Raw genomic sequence first — 19,546 nt, 5'->3', positions numbered from 1 at the left:
GAATTGTTATAAACTCTCGATTGTGAGATTTAAAGTCCGAACTATTGTTCTAAATGTTAAAACCTGAAACCCAGCAGTACAACTACAGCGTAAAAATCATGTTTTAGGTTTCCTAATGAAGTGTTATTTAAAACAGGACTAGTTTTTTTCAGATTGCATAATTTGTTTGTTGTTTCTGCATAGCAAGCAAATGAGAAACAACACAATAGCCAATCATTTTAATAGTTTCTTTACTTGATGAAAGCCACAATAGCAGGATTATTTTTAAAAGCTGGTCTCTTTGTTTGATGTCACTCTTCATTAAAAACAAAAATACAATTCCTTACATACTAGGATGAAAATCAAGTGTTGAAAAATGTGGAATTCCTTTTCATACCAAAATTTAAGAACACAGTAATTCCACTGTTACTTTCATGAAGTTCCTCAGACCATAACATGAATTCTCAAATACCTCAAACGTTAATACAGCACAAGCAGCTATCTGGTGTAGTATTGGCCTTTACACACCTTATTATCTTTACTACAACTCAGTTTCCAGTTAATTGTGCTCAACATCAGCAAACATCAAATGTTCACTGCAAAACAGTCCTTTATGGTAGGTGGACATCTGAAGCTAAGTTGTCACTGCATTGGGATCATAACTGTTTTGCACACCATTTTGTGTATGCTGGTTAGAATCAAAAGAATTATGAGATAAGAAAGAGAAAAATCTTTTATGATTCACTTAGAATACAGGTTTGACATCTGTATCGACAAAGATTCCTCACAACTAAGCCTGTTGACAGGTCAGTACAGTTGTTGACCTTTAAGGAGGAAAAGTTTGTGTAGGGAAGGGAGATTACATAAATATAATTTAAAACTAAAACAGGGGTCTTACTAGAGTGAGCGATACCGTCATTCAGTTCAATTTACAGTATGGTTAGTCAGTCTGTGTAATATAAGAGTCCAAATGGTCTTCACAGTTACCACCGCAGCAAAGAGACACAACCAAGTGCAAACACTGGTTCTGTTACAAACCATCAAAAATGGAAACTATACTGGGAAACCAGATGTGGGAGAGAAACATAATGAAGTATGGCCTGTGCTGTCCACTGAGGACCCTAAGGACATATTTAGGAGTCAAGGAAATAGATCTTGTAGAACTTGTTCATCTGCTCCAGGAAGATGAAGGTAAGAACTGTGTGTGGCCCAAGACGAGCGTAATAAGGAGTGAAACCCTTCCACAGACTGAAGAATCCTTCGTTTCTTATGACCTTCACCAATACATCCTACAGGAAGAGAAAGAAAAAGAGAAAAAGAATGAGAGGGCGGCTGGAAGTGCCAGAGACTATTCCACTAACAACAACAACAAAAAGGACATTTAATTATTGCAGAAGTGTATTTACACTTTACTTAGCATTTTATCCAGCGTAACCATTACAACCGTACTGAAAAAGTCATGCCATCCAGACCTGTCGATTAAACATTACTGTTGGTGCTCTAATACATGCAACTTAGAGCAAATTAATTGTTTACCAAGTCATTTGGTTTCCTCCAACATAAGATTTCATGGAAGTCTATTTTCACCACAGAATAAAAATATAAAAAAGAAAGTTGTAGAAAGAAGTTGAGAAAAAAAAAAAAAAAAAAGTCAGAATTGAGAGACTAAAAAGTCAATTGCAATTGTAAGTTTCTTACAATTCAGACTTTTTACAGAATTCTGAGTTTACATCTCGCAGTTCAGTTTTTTCCTCCGAATTTTTAGACACCTGACTGCATAGACGTGCAGAATTTCAAGAAAAAAAGTCAGAATTGCGAGATGTGAACTGAGAATTCTGAGGAAAAGTCAGAACTGAGAGATGTAAATAGTTCACATCTCTCAATTCTCACTTTTTTCCTTGGAGTACTCTGAGAAATCCAAGGAGAAAAAAAGTCAGAATTGGGAGATGTAAACTGAGAATTCTGAGGAAGAAAGTCAATGGAGAGATGTACATTTAGAATTCTGAGGGGAAAAATGTCTGAATTGGAAGATGTTAACTGAGAATTCCGAGGAAAAAAGTCAGAATTGCGAGTTGTAAACTGAGAATTCTGAGGAAAAACAGTTGGAATTGGGAGATGTAAGCTTAGAATTCAGAGAAGAAGAAAAATCAGAATTGCAAGACGTAAACTGAGAATTCTGAAGAAAAAAGTCAGAATTGCGAGATGTAAACTGAGAATTCTAGAAATCTAGAATTCTGAGAAAAATCTGAATTATGATATGAACTCACAATTGAAAGAAAGAAGTCAGAATTGTGAGACAAAAGTCACAATTACCTATTTATATTTTTATTTTGTGGCAGAAATAAGCTTTGAAAGGTTTTCCTGAAACTTGATCCATTTCTGATTTCTCCATACTCCAACGTGACTGAAAGGTCACAACTCTAACTGTCTGAGATCAGCTGCTTAAAACAGACAGAGTAACAGGGGAAAGCAGCGAGAGATTGACTGTGAGTGTTGAGAACATACCAAACCATTCCTGTACTCCGGCTTCCCATCAATCATTCTCATGTTCTGGATTCTTTCGAAAAGAATAAGATATATGTTAGCATTGCATAATCAGCACAATTTACACACAAACCTGCTGCACAGAAAACAGCAAAAAATGTTAATGATTTGAATTAATGTTCTGAGTCTATTGTTTTTAAGTCAGGTCTTATTTAATGAGTGACTCATTTGTAGTGTATAATCGTATCTTTTGGTTTGCGTCCAAGTTGTAAAAATGGAAATAATAATCGAATGAGATGAAGTATTTCCCTTGGACATTTACGTTTATGCATTTGGCAGATGCTTATAATACAAAGTGACTCATATTGCAATCAAGTTACACATTTTATCATTCATCAAACAAACACATGACCATGGTGTTAGTGCCATGCTCTATTATATTATAATAATGTCATTTAATATTTCACAATTAACATTATTATATATAGTATAAAAATGGATGTATATTCTTGCTCTCTACATATGAGTAGTTGTATCAGGCACTGCAAAACCCTTTGATCTCTAGCATGTATACGTTATAAGATAATAAATAATGATGTTTCCTTACTTATCAGCTCCAGAATTTACAACCTTTACCAGCACACAACTGAACAAAATATACTCGGTCAACTACCTGCGTTGACCTGCACTCATCCTTCCACCATACAATGTTATATTTTGATAGTTTTGGTATCAAAAGCACACAGATGCACAATTTCTGGAAACATTTCAGTAATATTAATGGACTTAAGGTTTAGAACTTTATACTGTTGTTTATGATGTTTCCGCAATACTGACACTCCTGGCATCAAGCCAGTTCCTTATAAACTTGTTTTGTTTATAAAACACTGTAAACCACAGGGCAAATAAAAGTGATGCTGATATGGTCATCATTAGGGGTGCACAATATATCCTTCATATAAGGCAATATTAGATTCAAGCATTTATTGTGAATGCAATAGCAGGTTTAACATCTGTCACACTGGTGTTGGACCATAAAATGGAAATTAATTATTGACTAATTGTCGGCTTCAGTCAACACATGCATCGCTAGTTATCATGCATGTTATAGTTGTTTAAAGAGATTGTTGAAAATTCTGTCATAAATTACTCTCTTTATCTCATTCTAAACCCATAAGACTTTTGTTCATCTTCGAAACACAAATTAATCTATTTTTAATGAAATCTGAGAGATTTGTCTCTGTATTGAAAGTCTATTCACCCAAAACGTTCATAAAAAATAAATCCATATGAATCGAGCGGTTTAATCCAAGTCTTATGAAGAGACTGGATGACTTTATATGATGAACAGATTTAATTTAGGCTTATATTCACATATAAACATTGAAATAAACAAAAGCTCAACCGTATTTGCTTGACACGCAAGAACAAACCTCACTGGTCCTCGCACATCTAGCAAGTATGCTTGAGCTTCTGTTTACCAAAATTGAAAGCAATAGTTCACCGATCAATGTTTATATGTGAATAAAAGCCCAAATTAAATCTGTTCATCATATAAAGTGATTGTGTTTCCTTCATAAGGCTTGGATTAAACCGCTCAATTCATATGGATTTTTTTTTTTTTTTTTTTTTTTTTACAATCTCTTCATGAATGTTTTAAACCGTCAGAGTTTCGGGGGAAAACCTGACAAACTTTCAATGGAGGGACAGAAATCTCTCAGATTTCATTAAATATATCATCATTTGAGATTCAAAGATGAATAAAAGTCATATGGGTTTGGAACAACATGAGGATGAATAAATGAAAGTAAAGCTGTACCTGGTCTTGACAATGTCTACTGGCATGGAGGCAGCGGTGGTGACCAGTCCACTGATCATACTGGCACAGAAATGACACAGGATATCATCTCTGAAATACCCTGCACAAAAACAAAAGTAGAGAGATATTTTAAGTAGTTCATTGCAATACTCATTCATTCAAAAGAACACACATAGAACGATACATCCACACTTACTAGGGTAAATAAATAACAGATAATGACTAGTCAATCACCAGTTCATCTGAATCACATTGCTTCTAAAACACATTCACTAAAACACACTCTGGATTGACCACATGAAAAACTCATAGTAGGTGTTCCTACTGCTGGATGTCCTGTTATTGGTGGGCTGCAAAACTGATCTGGGCTAGTTTTCCCATAAGCATCGTATGTGTAATTAGATCGCAAAAACCATTTGCACCAATGGTCTCTACGATCTACTTAACCATAAAATGCTTTTGGGAAATGCAGCCCAGATCTGATTTGGTCATTCTCCATCATGCAGTCAACTACGGTATACCACAGGACACAGATCATGAGAGATCATATTAATTGCTCATATTAATCAAACAAACAAAACAATAGAACGATTTTAGAATATTTCCCTGTGGGAGAACCAGTTTATACCAGCTTAAGCAGTCATGCAGGTTTTTGGAGCATGGCAGATGGTTTCTTGCTGGTCTAGAAAGGTCTTTCAGCCCTAACCAGCTTAACTGAGATGTGCCCTGTCCAAACACCCACACTTGCGGTCTTGGCCACTTGAGAGTTCGTGCACACGACAGGAAGTAAGTGCGCAAGACTGTCCCATGTCTTAAAAATGTCCAAGTGCAGTGCCATTAATGCACACTAAACACACACTATCTTGAATACCGCTTCGGAGTGGTTTTCGAAGCTAAGCGTATCCCATCATGCATTATGTTCGGGAACTCACATGCCCTGAAATCGCGAGATGTCAAGGAAAACATTCGACTGTAAGTTAAATTATATATTACATATAATTTGGCAGTAAAATATAATTTTATTGATGCAAAGATGAGTAGGCGATGTGTATTTTGTACATTATTTGCAACTGCTTTTTATTACAATTTTAAAATTGTCTTCTGTTAGTTACATAGCGATCACTGAATAGACATTTAAGTGTATTTTAAAATACAAAGTATTGAAAATAATAATTTTTTAAAAAAGCTGTAAACGCTTGCATTTTTTGCAAGACTGTGTCCCATCGGGTAATCAAAAGTTCTACACACACTTGCAGTCTTCACGCGCACTTGAACACTTGAGCGTGGTCAAGTGCAAAGACTGCAAGTGTGGGTATTTGGACAGGGCAATGGTCTACCACAGGGGTTCCCAAACACATTCCTGGAGCCTCCCCAGCACTGCACATTTTGCATGTCTCCTTTGTCTGAAGCACCCATTTCAGGTCTTGAAGTCTCGACTAATGAGCTGATAACCTGAATCAGGTGTGTTTGATTAAGGAGTCATGGAAAACATGCAGTGTTGGGGAGGCTCCAGGAATGTGTTTGGGAACCCCTGGGCTGTGTCTGAAATCTCCCCCTATACCCTTAAATAGGGCACTATTTGAGGGGACAGCCATTTGTAGTGGTGTCTGAAACCATAGTGGACGAGGTTGAGTGCACTCATTCAATCCCACAATGCACTACAATAACGAGTGTACAACCGATGCACGCTCAACGGCTAGAGAATACCCATAATGCACTGTGAGAGTCGCGTGCTGAATGAATTCCCGCGTCTCGCCAGGAGATGGCGCCCGCAGCTGAATCAATCATCCATTCATTTTCAAAACCGCGCTGGTCCAGTATAATATCATACAGGTATAATTACCTTTTTAATTGATCATTAAATCGTTTAATTAAGGTTTGTACATGCAAGTTTTCATGGCAGAGTTTAACATAAATATTCTGGAGCTGCCAGTTTGCTACATTTCAAATGATTATTAAACAGCAAGCACAAACTATGCGAAATCGGCAGCCCTTTCGGCGCACTCAGTGTCCGAATTCACTCACTCGTTTCATTCACTCCTTCAAGTGGACTACATTAGTGGAGTAATGTAGGGAATAGTGAATGAGGGTATAGGGGGTGATTTTGAACACAGCAACGGTCTACCAGGTTGATTTGAGCTTCACCCAGCTGGTGGTATTCCAACTAATTAAATCACCTAGATCAGCTTGAATGATCATGAATGATTAGTCTGGATTAGCTAACCATGTTTATCCAGCTAACATCGGAATCAGCTAGATTTTCCAGAAGAGCTGACTCTACAAGTTTGTGACGGATAAGATAAAAGAAGGTTCATACCAGAGTCCAACAGCGCTTGTTTAGACTGGGAATATGAAGCAAGTTGGGCTGCGTTCACAACAACTGCTCTGGCCATGGTGGGTATGCAGCCCTACATTAGAAATAAAACAAAACACACACATCAATATTAGTACAGAGTTTCAGAATACTAACAGCAAACATAGAGAAACAAACTCAAGGAATACTACACTGGTCTTTGTATGATTTTGCGGCACCCATTCTTTCTCTGCAAGCTCACAATTCAGCTAAAACATAATTTATGTACATTTAATAGCAGCACAGCACCACAGCTGAACTGGGTGAAGGAAACACTTTCAGAGTATTTCAGTACATTGGTGAAAGAATGCAGATGTTCAAGAACTGTTAATGAAATCAAAGATTATGAAAAGTCAGGATTTCTTTAAAATGTAACCAGTTCTTATTCAAATCCCAATAAGAGTCTTACAAATACATGATTGAAACACAAGTAACAAGATTACACACAAACCATATTCTATCATGGTGAACCTGATTTCACCAAGTGAAACATGTTCCTATATCGACATCTTTGTTGATCCTGGAACAACATTCCAATCAACCAATCAGATTTGAGGGACAAGTTTACAGTTTTTATCAAGTTTAGGCTTACAACCAGGGTTAGGTGCTTCTACATCAGTGTTATTCACCATCATTTCCCTCTGATTTTAGGGATAACTTATGGGTAGGGTTAGTACAAAATTTTGGGGGCAGGAATGCTGTTCCAGGATCAACAAAATATGTTGACCCAGGAACATGTCTTACTTGGCAAAATCACGGTGACCTTTCTAACACACACTTACCCTCCAGAGTGTGGTGACTCCTTCCTCCCTAGTGATTCTGATGAGGGCATTGAAGACGTTTGTGTAACCCCTCCTTTGCTCTGGAGGCAACCTGGACAAGAAAGAGAAAGGATATTTTATTAACGTTTCAATATTTTAATAATAATAATAATAACAATGATAAGATGATGACGATGATATTATTTGATTGAGTTAATATTAATAAATTATTTTACTATTATTCATATAGTATTATTCAATTTATTATTTTTTTTAAAAACTGAATTTATTTTTATACTAACAATAAAAGCTAATTCATTTTAATGTTGGTCTAAGTTTTAGTTTGTTATGCGGTTTTGTCTATTTACCATTAAAATATTTTTATTTCATATTTAATTTTAGTAATTTTAGCACTTAAAAGTAAAACTTTTATTTCAGTTTTATTTAGTTGTTAAGCAAAAGTTTTAATTTTATTTTATATTAATTTCAATTAACAAAAAAAATTATTAATTCTAGTTTTAGTTAACCATTAATTTTATTATTAATAATAATAATAATAATAATAATAAAATATATTGATATTTTTACTGTAGATAGAATTTTTTGTATGAACGCTATTATTTATAAACAGGGCATAATGTATAATCAATAATGCATATCAGACAAAATTCATATTGGGCACAAGCACATAGTAAATATGGCATAAACAAACCAGTTTATGTTTACAAGGAATCAGGTTGATAGAATAAACACTTAGGAAGAAGAACTAGTGGCATAAAATCCTTGAAAGATGTTTTGATGCATGTATTAGCAAGACAACTAGAGCTGCGCAGAGTGCGAAATATATTTACTCGTTTTTTATTTATTTAAATATTAACATTTATTTCTTCTTTAATACACCAAAATTCTTATTACAAACACCAGTTTATTGTTGTGGAATCAGTGGCGTAGCGTCTGGGCATGCAAGGTATGCACGTGCACATGGGCCCGGGCGGACTGGGGGCCCGCTATTACGGGCTTAACGCACGGGGAGTGCGGACGTCCGCGATCCCTCCTAAAGACGAAAATTTCTCAATGTGGATGGTGCGCGGACGTCCGCACTCCCCGTCCACGTGCAGCCCAATTTTTGTGATGGCACGGACAGTGTGTGTATTGTACAACTGTGCATGCGAGAGTGAACTGAGTGCTTGAAAACAAAAGTCCACTAGATGCGTAGTGCATACACCGAACACGTCTTTCTGCAGCCAAATACTTTCAAAGGCTCGCACGCGCGTCTGTGCATGAGACAGAACCCGTGTACATGTTCAAAAAAATGAAGTATAATAGAAATAATGTTGCTATAGCTTATCTATGTTAAATGTACTGAAAATCATTAAGAATCTTAATAAATGGACCATAAAATGGTCAATGCCAAGTCTTAGCGATGATCTATTGTATTTGACTGGTATTCTCTTCTCTGTCATTTTTAAAGTGGGTTTCTGAAACTTATGCATGCAGTAATGTAAGTAGTACAGAATTTTAAATGAGTCATATTGGTTTTTTGAAAAAACGACTACGTCTGCACATTTTAAGATACTGCACAGGATGTGAATAAATGTAACTCGTACTCGCTGGGGTGGATACGCTTTATTCAACTAAATAAAATGCACATAAAACGTGATGGAAAAATATTTAGAGAAGAAACTTATAGCAAATTTATCAGGAATAAAAAATGCATTAAAAAAAGTCTGTGACAGAATAATTCATTCATAACTGGAATAATCTTCGGACTCATCGCATCTGAAATGATGCTATGATCATTACATTACACGAATCGGTCGAATTCAAACGTAGAGTGTGTTGAAAAGCCGTTTTTTGACATTTTTTAAATAGATCCAAAAGGCAAAGTCAAAATGATGGAGGAGCACATACAGTACTGTAGTGCTGGGGTTGTCATTCCTAGAAATGTTTTTTACCATTATTGACTGCATGTTAGTGATAATATCTTATTCATATTAAAGCCCTGGGACTCATTCGCATAAGACGCACATCCCCTCCACCCCCCGCGAAACCGAGGGGGGCCCGTAAAAAAAAAAAAATTGCATATGGGCCTGGGGCTGACTTGCTACGCCACTGTGTGGAATCATCCATTTCAAGTACACCTGCCTTGAAATGGCACGTAAAAACAACATTATTTGCTGTTTGGTCACTTTACATGTCAGTCTCATTCTGTCTAAAGGAGCAGTTTTTGTTTCACAACTCTAAAGGTCTGTTCACACTTGTAGTTCGGTTCTCTTCTCTAAAAATGTATAAAGGAGTCAAAACAGCAGCAGGAATCCCTCCTTCACACACACAAATGAAGATATGCCTTGAGGAGAAGCGGTTCTGATGCCTGTACCGAACTGTGATGGGCAACATCACGACTATGACGAGAAAAAACAAGTATGCTTGAGCATTCTGTCCTTTTTAGGGCTGGATCTTGTGACATCATGTCCTGTTTTTGGTTTGTTTACATGTTTTTGGTCCGTGCTGCGTTCATATTTCATTCGAAATATTTCATTCGTTTGAAAGCAGACCGAGTCCCATCTTTTCAGGGGGCTCAGTCCGTTTGTTTGGTGCGCATCAGTGTTCAGATGGCAGTATTCACACTTATTCAAATGAACCGCACTAACAGAGCAATCACACCAGATTTCGTTTTAACCGAACCAAACGTGTGAACACACCCTAAGAGGACACGTCTTCAGAATCCTCCTAAGACTGTCCTGAAACAGCTGTGTTGGCTCTACAAAGTGATTTATTTGGTCAGTTTTAACAAATGTGTAACAATGTGACATATGGTGAAGTATAATGATATTCTTCTACCTCCCATCAGCTGTCATCCGAATGAGCGCCACCTCCGCTGGAGTCCCGACGAACGCCCCCGTGGCCCCAGCGGTCATTCCGATCAAAGCCTTCATGAAGAAGTTGGGAGGAGTGCCATCTGCTTTGGTCATGCGCTCAAACAGGACCGTGTAGATGCCCAAGCGGGTTGTGGTGTAGGTAGCCTGTCTCAACAGACCCGCCGAAAGCCTACAATTAAAAACACGGGACAGAAACAGACGTGAACACAATAAATGTGCAGTGAGACAAGAATGAGATATATGTATCAGATATAAACCTAATCAGATATTTACTGCTTGTGTAAAGCTATGGGCTCCATCTACAGTCACTCAGTAAGGATGTCCAGCTAGAGCTCCCTAGTTTCTCACATCCAGTGTCTGGTAAAATTAATGTTAAAAAATACAAAAAACATTAATTCAATAATTCATTCAAATCTGTATCTGTACATTCTAGCCTTCTAAGAAAGTGTACCTCTCTATCTAAAACGCTCGTTTGCTTGTGCATCTGCGGCGTGGCTCTCTTTCTTACCCGGTGTAGATGCCGCGGACGCCCTCATTGCGCAGGATGCTGGCCACGGCATGCAAGCTGGTCTTGTACTCGCGAGCCTTGGAGCCCTGACCGCTCAACTGCATCCGGTTCTTCACCAGATCCAGCGGCTGCACAAACACTGTCGCGCCCATCCTGAAAGTCAGAAAGAGTGTGTGTTAGCTCAATCATTTATTTACTTTAAAGTCCTGTCCTCATCCTGAAGAAATCCTATTGAAATGAGCATAAACGAAAATAGCTAATATGAATTTTTCTCTACAGGACCAATATGAACCCCAATAGGATAAAATGTCCCTGTTGGAAACTTTTAGATTTAGAAGAATCATAAAACTCGAAAACACAAGACAGATTGAAAACTCCTGTAGGAATTTCAGTCCATCCAGTATCTGTTCATGCAGTTTAATCTCATCAGGATCCTTTGAGATTATTTCCAAATAATGATTGAAATGTATTATGCTTTAAAAGTATTATAAAAGTCAGCATGAAACGGAAGTTGCGATAGTCTTTTCTTCCCTATATCCGAGTGAAACGGCTTCTCATTCAAAGAAAAAAATGTAGGACGGGACTTGATTTTGCCCATGGGGAATTGATTGGATGTTTGGATGGTTGTGGTTTGCTATAGAGTTCCACAGATCCCGCCCCCTTTTTCAGTGGCACTGGTTCCGGAAGTATGTTTTCCATTCATTTTTCCCCATAAGGATTTCAAAAAAGTCTTCGTTAAAGCGTCATAAAAGCCATGAACCAAGCCAACCAGCTACGAGGTGAATCATAACATTACAAATTGTTTGCTTTGATAATCAGACAAAAAAGACAAAGGTACAAGACTGTGACCTTTAAGGCTTTAATGAGGGAAAGAACTACAATCCCATGAAGCATTGCGAACAGCATAATCAAATTAAAAACGATGGGAGAATTATAAAACTACTCATTTACGAACGTTGATTTTATGTATAATAACAACATATTAAAGAAATAAGGCCTAAGAAGCCGTGGTTTACAGTGAATTTATAAAAGCTGAAGGCCGTTGCTAGGCACGACGCAGAGCGGAGTTCTGATAAGAACTAACTTCACGGGGCTTATTGCTTTTATAAAATGGTTATTCCATTTATACAAATATTAAATCAAATATATGTATATATCAATGCAACTTTCATGAAGTAAAATCACTAAAAGTCTTCCTTCCGCTGGAAAAAATAGTCCCTGACCATGAACAGCAGCAGAATGCATCATCTCATGGAGATCAACTAAAAACAGAATAAGAAAAGACAGATGGTGGCAGAGACTGTTTTAGTGAGTCAGTCAGTATCGGAGACTTTTATTTTGAAAGGACTAATACTGTTGTGAATAGAACAATTGTAAGTTTACGTTGCTAAAGGTGATTGCTAAGGGTGTTGTGCAGTGATACATAAAACCGTTGGGTGAAGCGGTCATAGCCATGTTTTATTGTGAATAAAAACACAGCTATTGACCAATCAGAATCAAGGACTAAAACAAACCGTTTTATAATTTGTGTTTATTGCAAAATATGCATATATATATATATATATATATACACAAATATTTAAGTATTTTGAGAGCTTAAATCGACTTGATTACATCATTTGCAGTGATTCATAAGAGTGGGCAGAGTTAAATAGCTCTTTTGGCACCTGTTTCTTTTTTCAACTCACTGATTGGTATAATTTTCGATACAGCATCATGGGTAATGTAGTTTTTCACTAGTAATTCCACTGTTAAATACAATTATTTTAAAAATAATGCTAACAGCTTCAACAGAAGCAAATACCATGGATTAACAACGTAGCTCACCATAAGTTTAAAAGTTATTGTTAAAATGGAGTTTTTACTTCCGGAACCCAACTGTTGCACTCTATTGGTGGATCTCATGTGAGTGACAGGTTGCCCCGCCCTCACGCCAGTAAACATGTCATCAAAGAGAAAAGAAGAGATGTCAGGAAATTTTGGATTTCATGGTGACTTTAACATCTGCCCAAGGACAACCTGTATAAGAAATAGCATTGATTTACAGGTCTTGTGTTTATTTCAGAGAGGTCATGTGTGTGAGAACTGTCTTACCTTTGTCTTAGATTTGTAGTAATATATTTAAGGATGGAATTTAATATTTGAAAGGTCAGAGACACGAGTTAAAAAATAAATAAATCTGAATATAAAAGGCATTTGAAAAGAGGCACAAAATAAATATCTTTCGCGACAAATAAGGTACAAAAGAGGGCCTACAACGTACATTCCTCAGTGACACATGACGACGCGTGACATTTAAACTGAAGTTCAGATTGACACGGGGTTACCAGGCTTTCTCTGGGCCTGCAAATGCATTCACAACAGAACTCGCAGAATGAGCCAAGAAAACTCATAACACACCACATAAAATCCTTATACTGATCCTGATCAATAGCTCGAGCAGCGGATAACGGATGATAACACTCATCAATAATCTCCCATCAGTCGCTCATTCAATTCAAGCCCATGTAACAGAGCGCGCCGCTGCATGCATGGGTGCATACGTACCCAGCCAAGCCCCCGAAGAGAAACTTTATGGACTTGGGCGAAGTTTTGGGCTTGGTCGTGTCCGCTGCGGCTGCCATGGCTGCAGTGTTTGCTCGGGTTTCTGTAGGACACCTTCGCTTCTGCCGCTCCGCTGATATTCGGCTGCTGTTGTGTAGCAAGGTGACTCGCCTGGAGCGCGCACGTCAAGCGGAACACGCTTGGACCAATGACATACGAGTTTTCACTCGCGGAACTGAGCACGTACGTGACGTGTAATTTTGCGTAGCATCTCTTAAAGAGACAGGCACATACTTTCTTTTCCGCTTGCACAAATCCACTGCAGAGGTCTAATTTAACAACAGCAGCAATAACACCAAAAAATAAATGCAAATGCTTCTGGAAGAGAATAGTTATGCGTCTGTCATATTTTATTTAGATTTTAAATTCTTACTATTTACTTGAATATAGTTGCTCTTGATGTTAATTACTGTCTTGTTGAATAATTATTTTACTTTATTTAAGTTGAATTGTATATTGTTATTACTATAACCATTACTGACACCTTATTTTCTAACTAATTACTGTGTGTTTCTCAGGGTGATTGAACTGCTTCTGAAGCAGCCTATAGACAGTGTTACTTTTGTAACTTTTCTCAGCGCTGCTCAGAATGGACCAATCACAATCGTCTGTGATTATATTTTTCTACAATTTTATAGTGATTACATCCGTGGGTTGATTTTTATGTCAGGCACCAGCTCTTGGTTTTAATGGATTTAAACGATTATAGTTTCTCTGCAGTAAGACAAAAACGTCCTGAATGCGGTTCCGTGTTCGGATTTCTGAGCTGTCTTGCGTCCTCTTGAGGAATAACACTTTGTGAACAGAAGATACAGCAATATTGGCTGCCGAGAGCCCAATGAATCTGACACGTTTGAACGATGTAGCAATATAATGTAATAACTGCACATAATGTAAAAACTGCACATAATGTAATAAGTATTACATTATTATAAGTAATAAAATGTGCATAACGTAATCATTTTCTCAAAACGTAATAAAATCTTGAGCTCATAATGTAATAACAAATTTTACATTATGAGAAATTTATTACAATATGAACTTACAAAAATGTAATATTTTCATAATTGTAATAGCTTTTAAAACATAAAAAAATAGTATTCCCTTATTTTTAAAAATCTAAATCCAGTCTTTAACTACCTGTGATATTCAACATTTAAATATTCATGCTATTATTATTATTCTCATATTTTTATTAAACATAAAGCAGCCAAGGTCAGCAGCCAAACTTTGGTAAATAAAGTAAGATTAAATACATAAAGTATATTTGTATTATTTAATTGTATTATATTATTTTATATTAATTGTATTATTTTATTGTATTATAGGTTTAATATTCTGAGTTTGCTTTTCACTGTTTTTGTGCAAGTGAGATGAGTAAATGCATGTTCACTTTTAGTCTAGAACTACAATAACCATCATGTTCACACAACACCTCTGCTCACGATTTCTCTCAATATGGGAACAGGAGAGCTGTCAGTCAATAAATGGGAAAACAAAGTAACTTGCGTTACTTATTTGAAAAAGTAACTAGTGATATTTTGTTGTAAATTTAAAAGTGATGCATTACTTCAGTAGTTACTTGAAAAGTAATCTGATTACATGACTTGCATAACTTGTAATGCGTTACCCCCAACACTGCTCAGCTTTCGATACTCCTGAAGGAATAACACTTCCTATAGGTTTTAACAACATTTGCCACTCAAAATATTTCAATATCGCCTCCTGTTGAAAAGAAGTGGGTTTGTCTTCGACATGATTTACTGTTTTGCTCACTAGATACCATATAATTTGATATATATATATATATATATATATATATATATATATAGATAGATAGATATATATCACAGCTTTAAAACTTTGATTCCAGAAGAAAGCAATAACTCTTAAATGTCCATTAAGGAGATCAGATGACAATATACTTGTCATTTTCACTGCTTATCAGAAAAAAATGTTACATGGCACCATAATTTTTGGGCATGCATTTTGGTAAAACTATGGAACTCTTTTGAGAATATTATGATGATTATTCAGTGGTGTATTTCAAATTAAAATGGTAAAGAGTTTTTAATACCATTTTCTAAGAGCATCCAGGAAAGATCATAGCTTTAATCTAAGACAGATGAATGTCTGTTATCTAAGAAAGATTTGTCTGTATTTAGCCAAATTAATAAATATAATATTGTGTTCAGACATAAAATGAATTGTAGCATGACAATAGGGGGCATCCTAGGATATTGCAGTGATCTGACATTGTTTTATGAGCAAGGTCATTCGTTCATTGTGATGAAACAAGCGAAGCGCAGACAGTCTCAGAACTGACAGAGGTGGAGGTGGCATGGACATATTCAGAGAGAGAGGGAGAGAGAAGCCTTTATACTTTTTTCCTTTTTTTTTCTTTTTTCTTTTTTACTTATAGAAAATAGAAAATAACCAAAGTATAAGAGAGTCTGTATGTGCATATACAAATCATAAGGTAAAACAAGAGTGGAGTACATGAGATAATGAGGCAGTACAATGTGCAAAATGTGCAATTAGGATTGGTCCTTAATGCAACAATAAGAAACAATGAGTTCTAAATCATATGCACTGTTAAAAATAAAGGTTCTTTATTGGCATCCAAGGTTCCATGAAGAACCTTTACAATCCATGGAACCTACATAAAAGGTTCTTTATAGTGGAAAATGTTTCTTTAGATTATCAAAATGTTCTTCACACACTAAGAAAACATTGTTTCTTTTAAGAACTGTAATTTTCTTCAATGGCACAAAAATGGTTCTTCAATGGCATTACAGCGAAAATTCTTTTTTGAAACCTTTCTTTTTAAGAGTCTGTAGTGGAATAATAGCCTATTCTGGTAGATATGAGATATAGAGTGTGAAATTAGCATAGAAGATGAGGCACTTTTATTTCTGTGTAAACATGTATGAATACATTGAATATTCCGTTTATGTTTAGTTGCCTAAGGCATGAAATAATTGAGTTTATTTGTAGAAATATAAAGAGTACAATTATGTATGTTTTCAGCCATGTGTGTAACCAATGATGAAATTTGCCCTACACAAACCCATATGACATCTGGGTTCATATTAGGTTAGTTTATTCTTTGCTGCTTGTGTGTATTTTCTGATTGTGTACAGCTCTCACAGTATATATTGGTTGGCACTTTTCCTTTGGTGCAACATGATAACCCATCACAGTTTGTCCTGAAGGCAGTGCAATGCCTTTGGCGTCTCCCTGTCACCATGCATTATGACTCTTTTACTCATTCATGTGTGTTACTGTATGTGCCTGCGAATTCGACAGCGTGTGCGTTTTTAAAGTCTCTGATGCGTAAGTTCAAATGACCATCATTTTACAGTTATATTATTTTCTGTCATGTAGATGTGGTCTAGATATGCCCTCCCTTGTTTTTACTGACAGACCCCTTTATGACATCACCCAGTGGAGATATAAATAGACAAATGATTTCTCAGGGGTCACAGCAGCCTGTCAAGCTGCTCAGATCATGTTGTTCAGTTTTGCTGCTGACCACTGAATCTGATTCACTACACTTAGTGTTTGTGTTTGGCTGGAAATGAATCAGATATTAGGTGGAGAAGAAAGTTATGTCAGTCCTGTATAAGCAATGTATGTTTGCTGATTTGCTGAAAGACATTCTAGAATGAAAGTACCATCTCTTCAACTTTCAAAGGGAAAAGAACACATTTACATTAGATAGTAAACTGTTGACACACCAGGTCACACTGATAAACCTATCGATAGGAATTGCTGCAACCTAGGAGTTCATGATAGTGGTAAATAGTGTGTACAGAGTCCAGCAACCTTACAACCTTACCTAAACCTTACAGTTTGACAACACTTGCTGCAAATACTCACAACGCAACTAAATACAGAAACATATGGAAGCTTGTCAGAATTGCGTTATATAAATTTGCAATTGCAAGTTATAAGTCAGAATTATAGTCAGAGTTATAGTCAGAACTGCGTGATATAAAGTCGCGATTGCGGGTTATAGTCAGAACTGCGTGATATAAAGTCGCGATTGCGAGTTAGTCAGAACTGCGTGATATAAAGTCGCGATTGCGGGTTATAGTCAGAACTGCGTGATATAAAGTCGCGATTGCGAGTTATAGTCAGAACTGCGTGATATAAAGTCGCGATTGCGAGTTAGTCAGAACTGCGTGATATAAAGTCACGATTGCGAGTTATAGTCAGAACTGCGTGATATAAAGTCACAATTGCGAGTTATAGTCAGAACTGCGTGATATAAAGTCGCGATTGCGAGTTATAGTCAGAACTGCGTGATATAAAGTCGCGATTGCGGGTTATAATCAGAACTGCGTGATATAAAGTCGCGATTGCGAGTTATAGTCAGAACTGCGTGATATAAAGTCGCGATTGCGAGTTATAGTCAGAACTGCGTGATATAAAGTCGCGATTGCGAGTTACAGTCAGAACTGCGTGGTATGAAGTCGCTATTGCGAGTTATAGTCAGAACTGCGTGATATAAAGTCGTTATTGCGAGTTATAGTCAGAACTGCGTGATATAAAGTCGCGATTGCGAGTTACAGTCAGAACTGAGTGATATAAAGTCGCTATTGCGGGTTATAGTCAGAACTGCGTGATATAAAGTCACAATTGCGAGTTATAGTCAGAACTGCGTGATATAAAGTCGCGATTGCGAGTTATAGTCAGAACTGCGTGATATAAAGTCGCGATTGCGGGTTATAATCAGAACTGCGTGATATAAAGTCGCGATTGCGAGTTATAGTCAGAACTGCGTGATATAAAGTCGCGATTGCGAGTTACAGTCAGAACTGCGTGGTATGAAGTCGCTATTGCGAGTTATAGTCAGAACTGCGTGATATAAAGTCGCGATTGCGAGTTATAGTCAGAACTGCGTGATATAAAGTCGCGATTGCGAGTTACAGTCAGAACTGCGTGATATAAAGTCGCGATTGCGAGTTACAGTCAGAACTGCGTGGTATGAAGTCGCTATTGCGAGTTATAGTCAGAACTGCGTGATATAAAGTCGTGATTGCGAGTTATAGTCAGAACTGCGTGATATAAAGTCGCGATTGCGAGTTATAGTCAGAACTGCGTGATATAAAGTCGCGATTGCGAGTTACAGTCAGAACTGCGTGGTATGAAGTCGCTATTGCGAGTTATAGTCAGAACTGCGTGATATAAAGTTGTTATTGCGAGTTATAGTCAGAACTGCGTGATATAAAGTCGCGATTGCGAGTTACAGTCAGAACTGAGTGATATAAAGTCGCTATTGCGGGTTATAGTCAGAACTGCGTGATATAAAGTCACGATTGCGAGTTATAGTCAGAACTGCGTGATATAAAGTCGCGATTGCGAGTTACAGTCAGAACTGAGTGATATAAAGTCGCTATTGCGAGTTATAGTCAGAAGAACTGCGTGATATACAGTTGTGATCGCGAGTTATAGCCAGAAATGCGTGATATAAAGTCGCGATTGCGAGTTACAGTCAGAATTGCGTGATATTAAAGCCCCCCTGAAATCAAAATTTCAGTTTTTTAGCTTTCAGTATGAATATGTTAGCCTTAATGTTATAAATAAGCTGATGTGTTCCAAAACAATGACAAAATTTGCATTTAGGAGATATAAGCATTCAAAACTTACTGTCTCTCACTTCCGCTAAAATGAATCACGTATTTTCATGACATCACATCGCACTTCAGCTTCTCATCAAATCTTCTGTCCAATCAAATGCTTTCTAGAATCTGAAGTCCCGCCCCCTCCTACACTATCAACAGACACTGAAGCTGCGGCTAAAATCGGTCATTTGTTCACACATTTACTAGTTTCTACATGGTAAAGTGCATATAGTGCACTATATAGGGGATAGGGAACGATTCAGACAGTGTAAATATGCTTTCTATTGACGCGAATGAAGTCCGTTTTCGCGTTAGTATAACGTAAACCGACGCAGCGCGAGCACAATCTGCTCTGGCCCAGGGACACGAGAGCACAGAGCGGATTATATCCGTGAGTCGGCTCAGACCACGAAAGGTATCGGACCCATTTGAATTCTGCACAGAATGCTATATTTTAAAGTGATATAGAGGAGATTAGGAGGATATACGGTTAGATATTAAAAGGAAACAGTGGTTTTACAGAGTTTAA

The 19,546-nt window shown here is 37.0% G+C and overlaps 1 protein-coding gene across 1 annotated transcript; it reads right to left on the bottom strand.

Annotated features, from left to right (window-relative positions):
- Window positions 1–213: 213 nt before the first annotated feature.
- slc25a11 (solute carrier family 25 member 11) lies at window positions 214–13,536 on the bottom strand. Its single transcript, XM_051892707.1, has 8 exons — window positions 13,331–13,536; window positions 10,784–10,936; window positions 10,238–10,444; window positions 7,418–7,508; window positions 6,600–6,690; window positions 4,283–4,382; window positions 2,485–2,536; window positions 214–1,268 (listed from the first exon to the last, which is right to left on the bottom strand). The coding sequence occupies exons 1-8, from the start codon at window positions 13,405–13,407 to the stop codon at window positions 1,113–1,115; spliced, it is 927 nt and encodes a 308-aa protein (XP_051748667.1). The 5' UTR covers window positions 13,408–13,536; the 3' UTR covers window positions 214–1,112.
- Between the last annotated feature and the right edge of the window lie 6,010 nt (window positions 13,537–19,546).

The sequence above is a fragment of the Ctenopharyngodon idella genome, chromosome 5 (assembly GCF_019924925.1).
Source record: "Ctenopharyngodon idella isolate HZGC_01 chromosome 5, HZGC01, whole genome shotgun sequence".
NCBI lineage: Eukaryota > Metazoa > Chordata > Actinopteri > Cypriniformes > Xenocyprididae > Ctenopharyngodon > Ctenopharyngodon idella.
This window is presented reverse-complemented; position numbering and strand designations above follow the sequence as displayed.

Bases quoted from the DNA above. Each gene is read 5' to 3' on its own strand.
- slc25a11 (XM_051892707.1), bottom strand. From the start codon at position 13,407: ATGGCAGCCGCAGCGGACACGACCAAGCCCAAAACTTCGCCCAAGTCC. The intron at 10,445-10,783 runs GTAAGAAAGAGA...TTTTAATTGTAG, and splicing joins GTCCGCGGCATCTACACCGG to GCTTTCGGCGGGTCTGTTGA. The intron at 4,383-6,599 runs GTATGAACCTTC...GTTTTTGTGCAG, and splicing joins ACAAGCGCTGTTGGACTCTG to GGTATTTCAGAGATGATATC.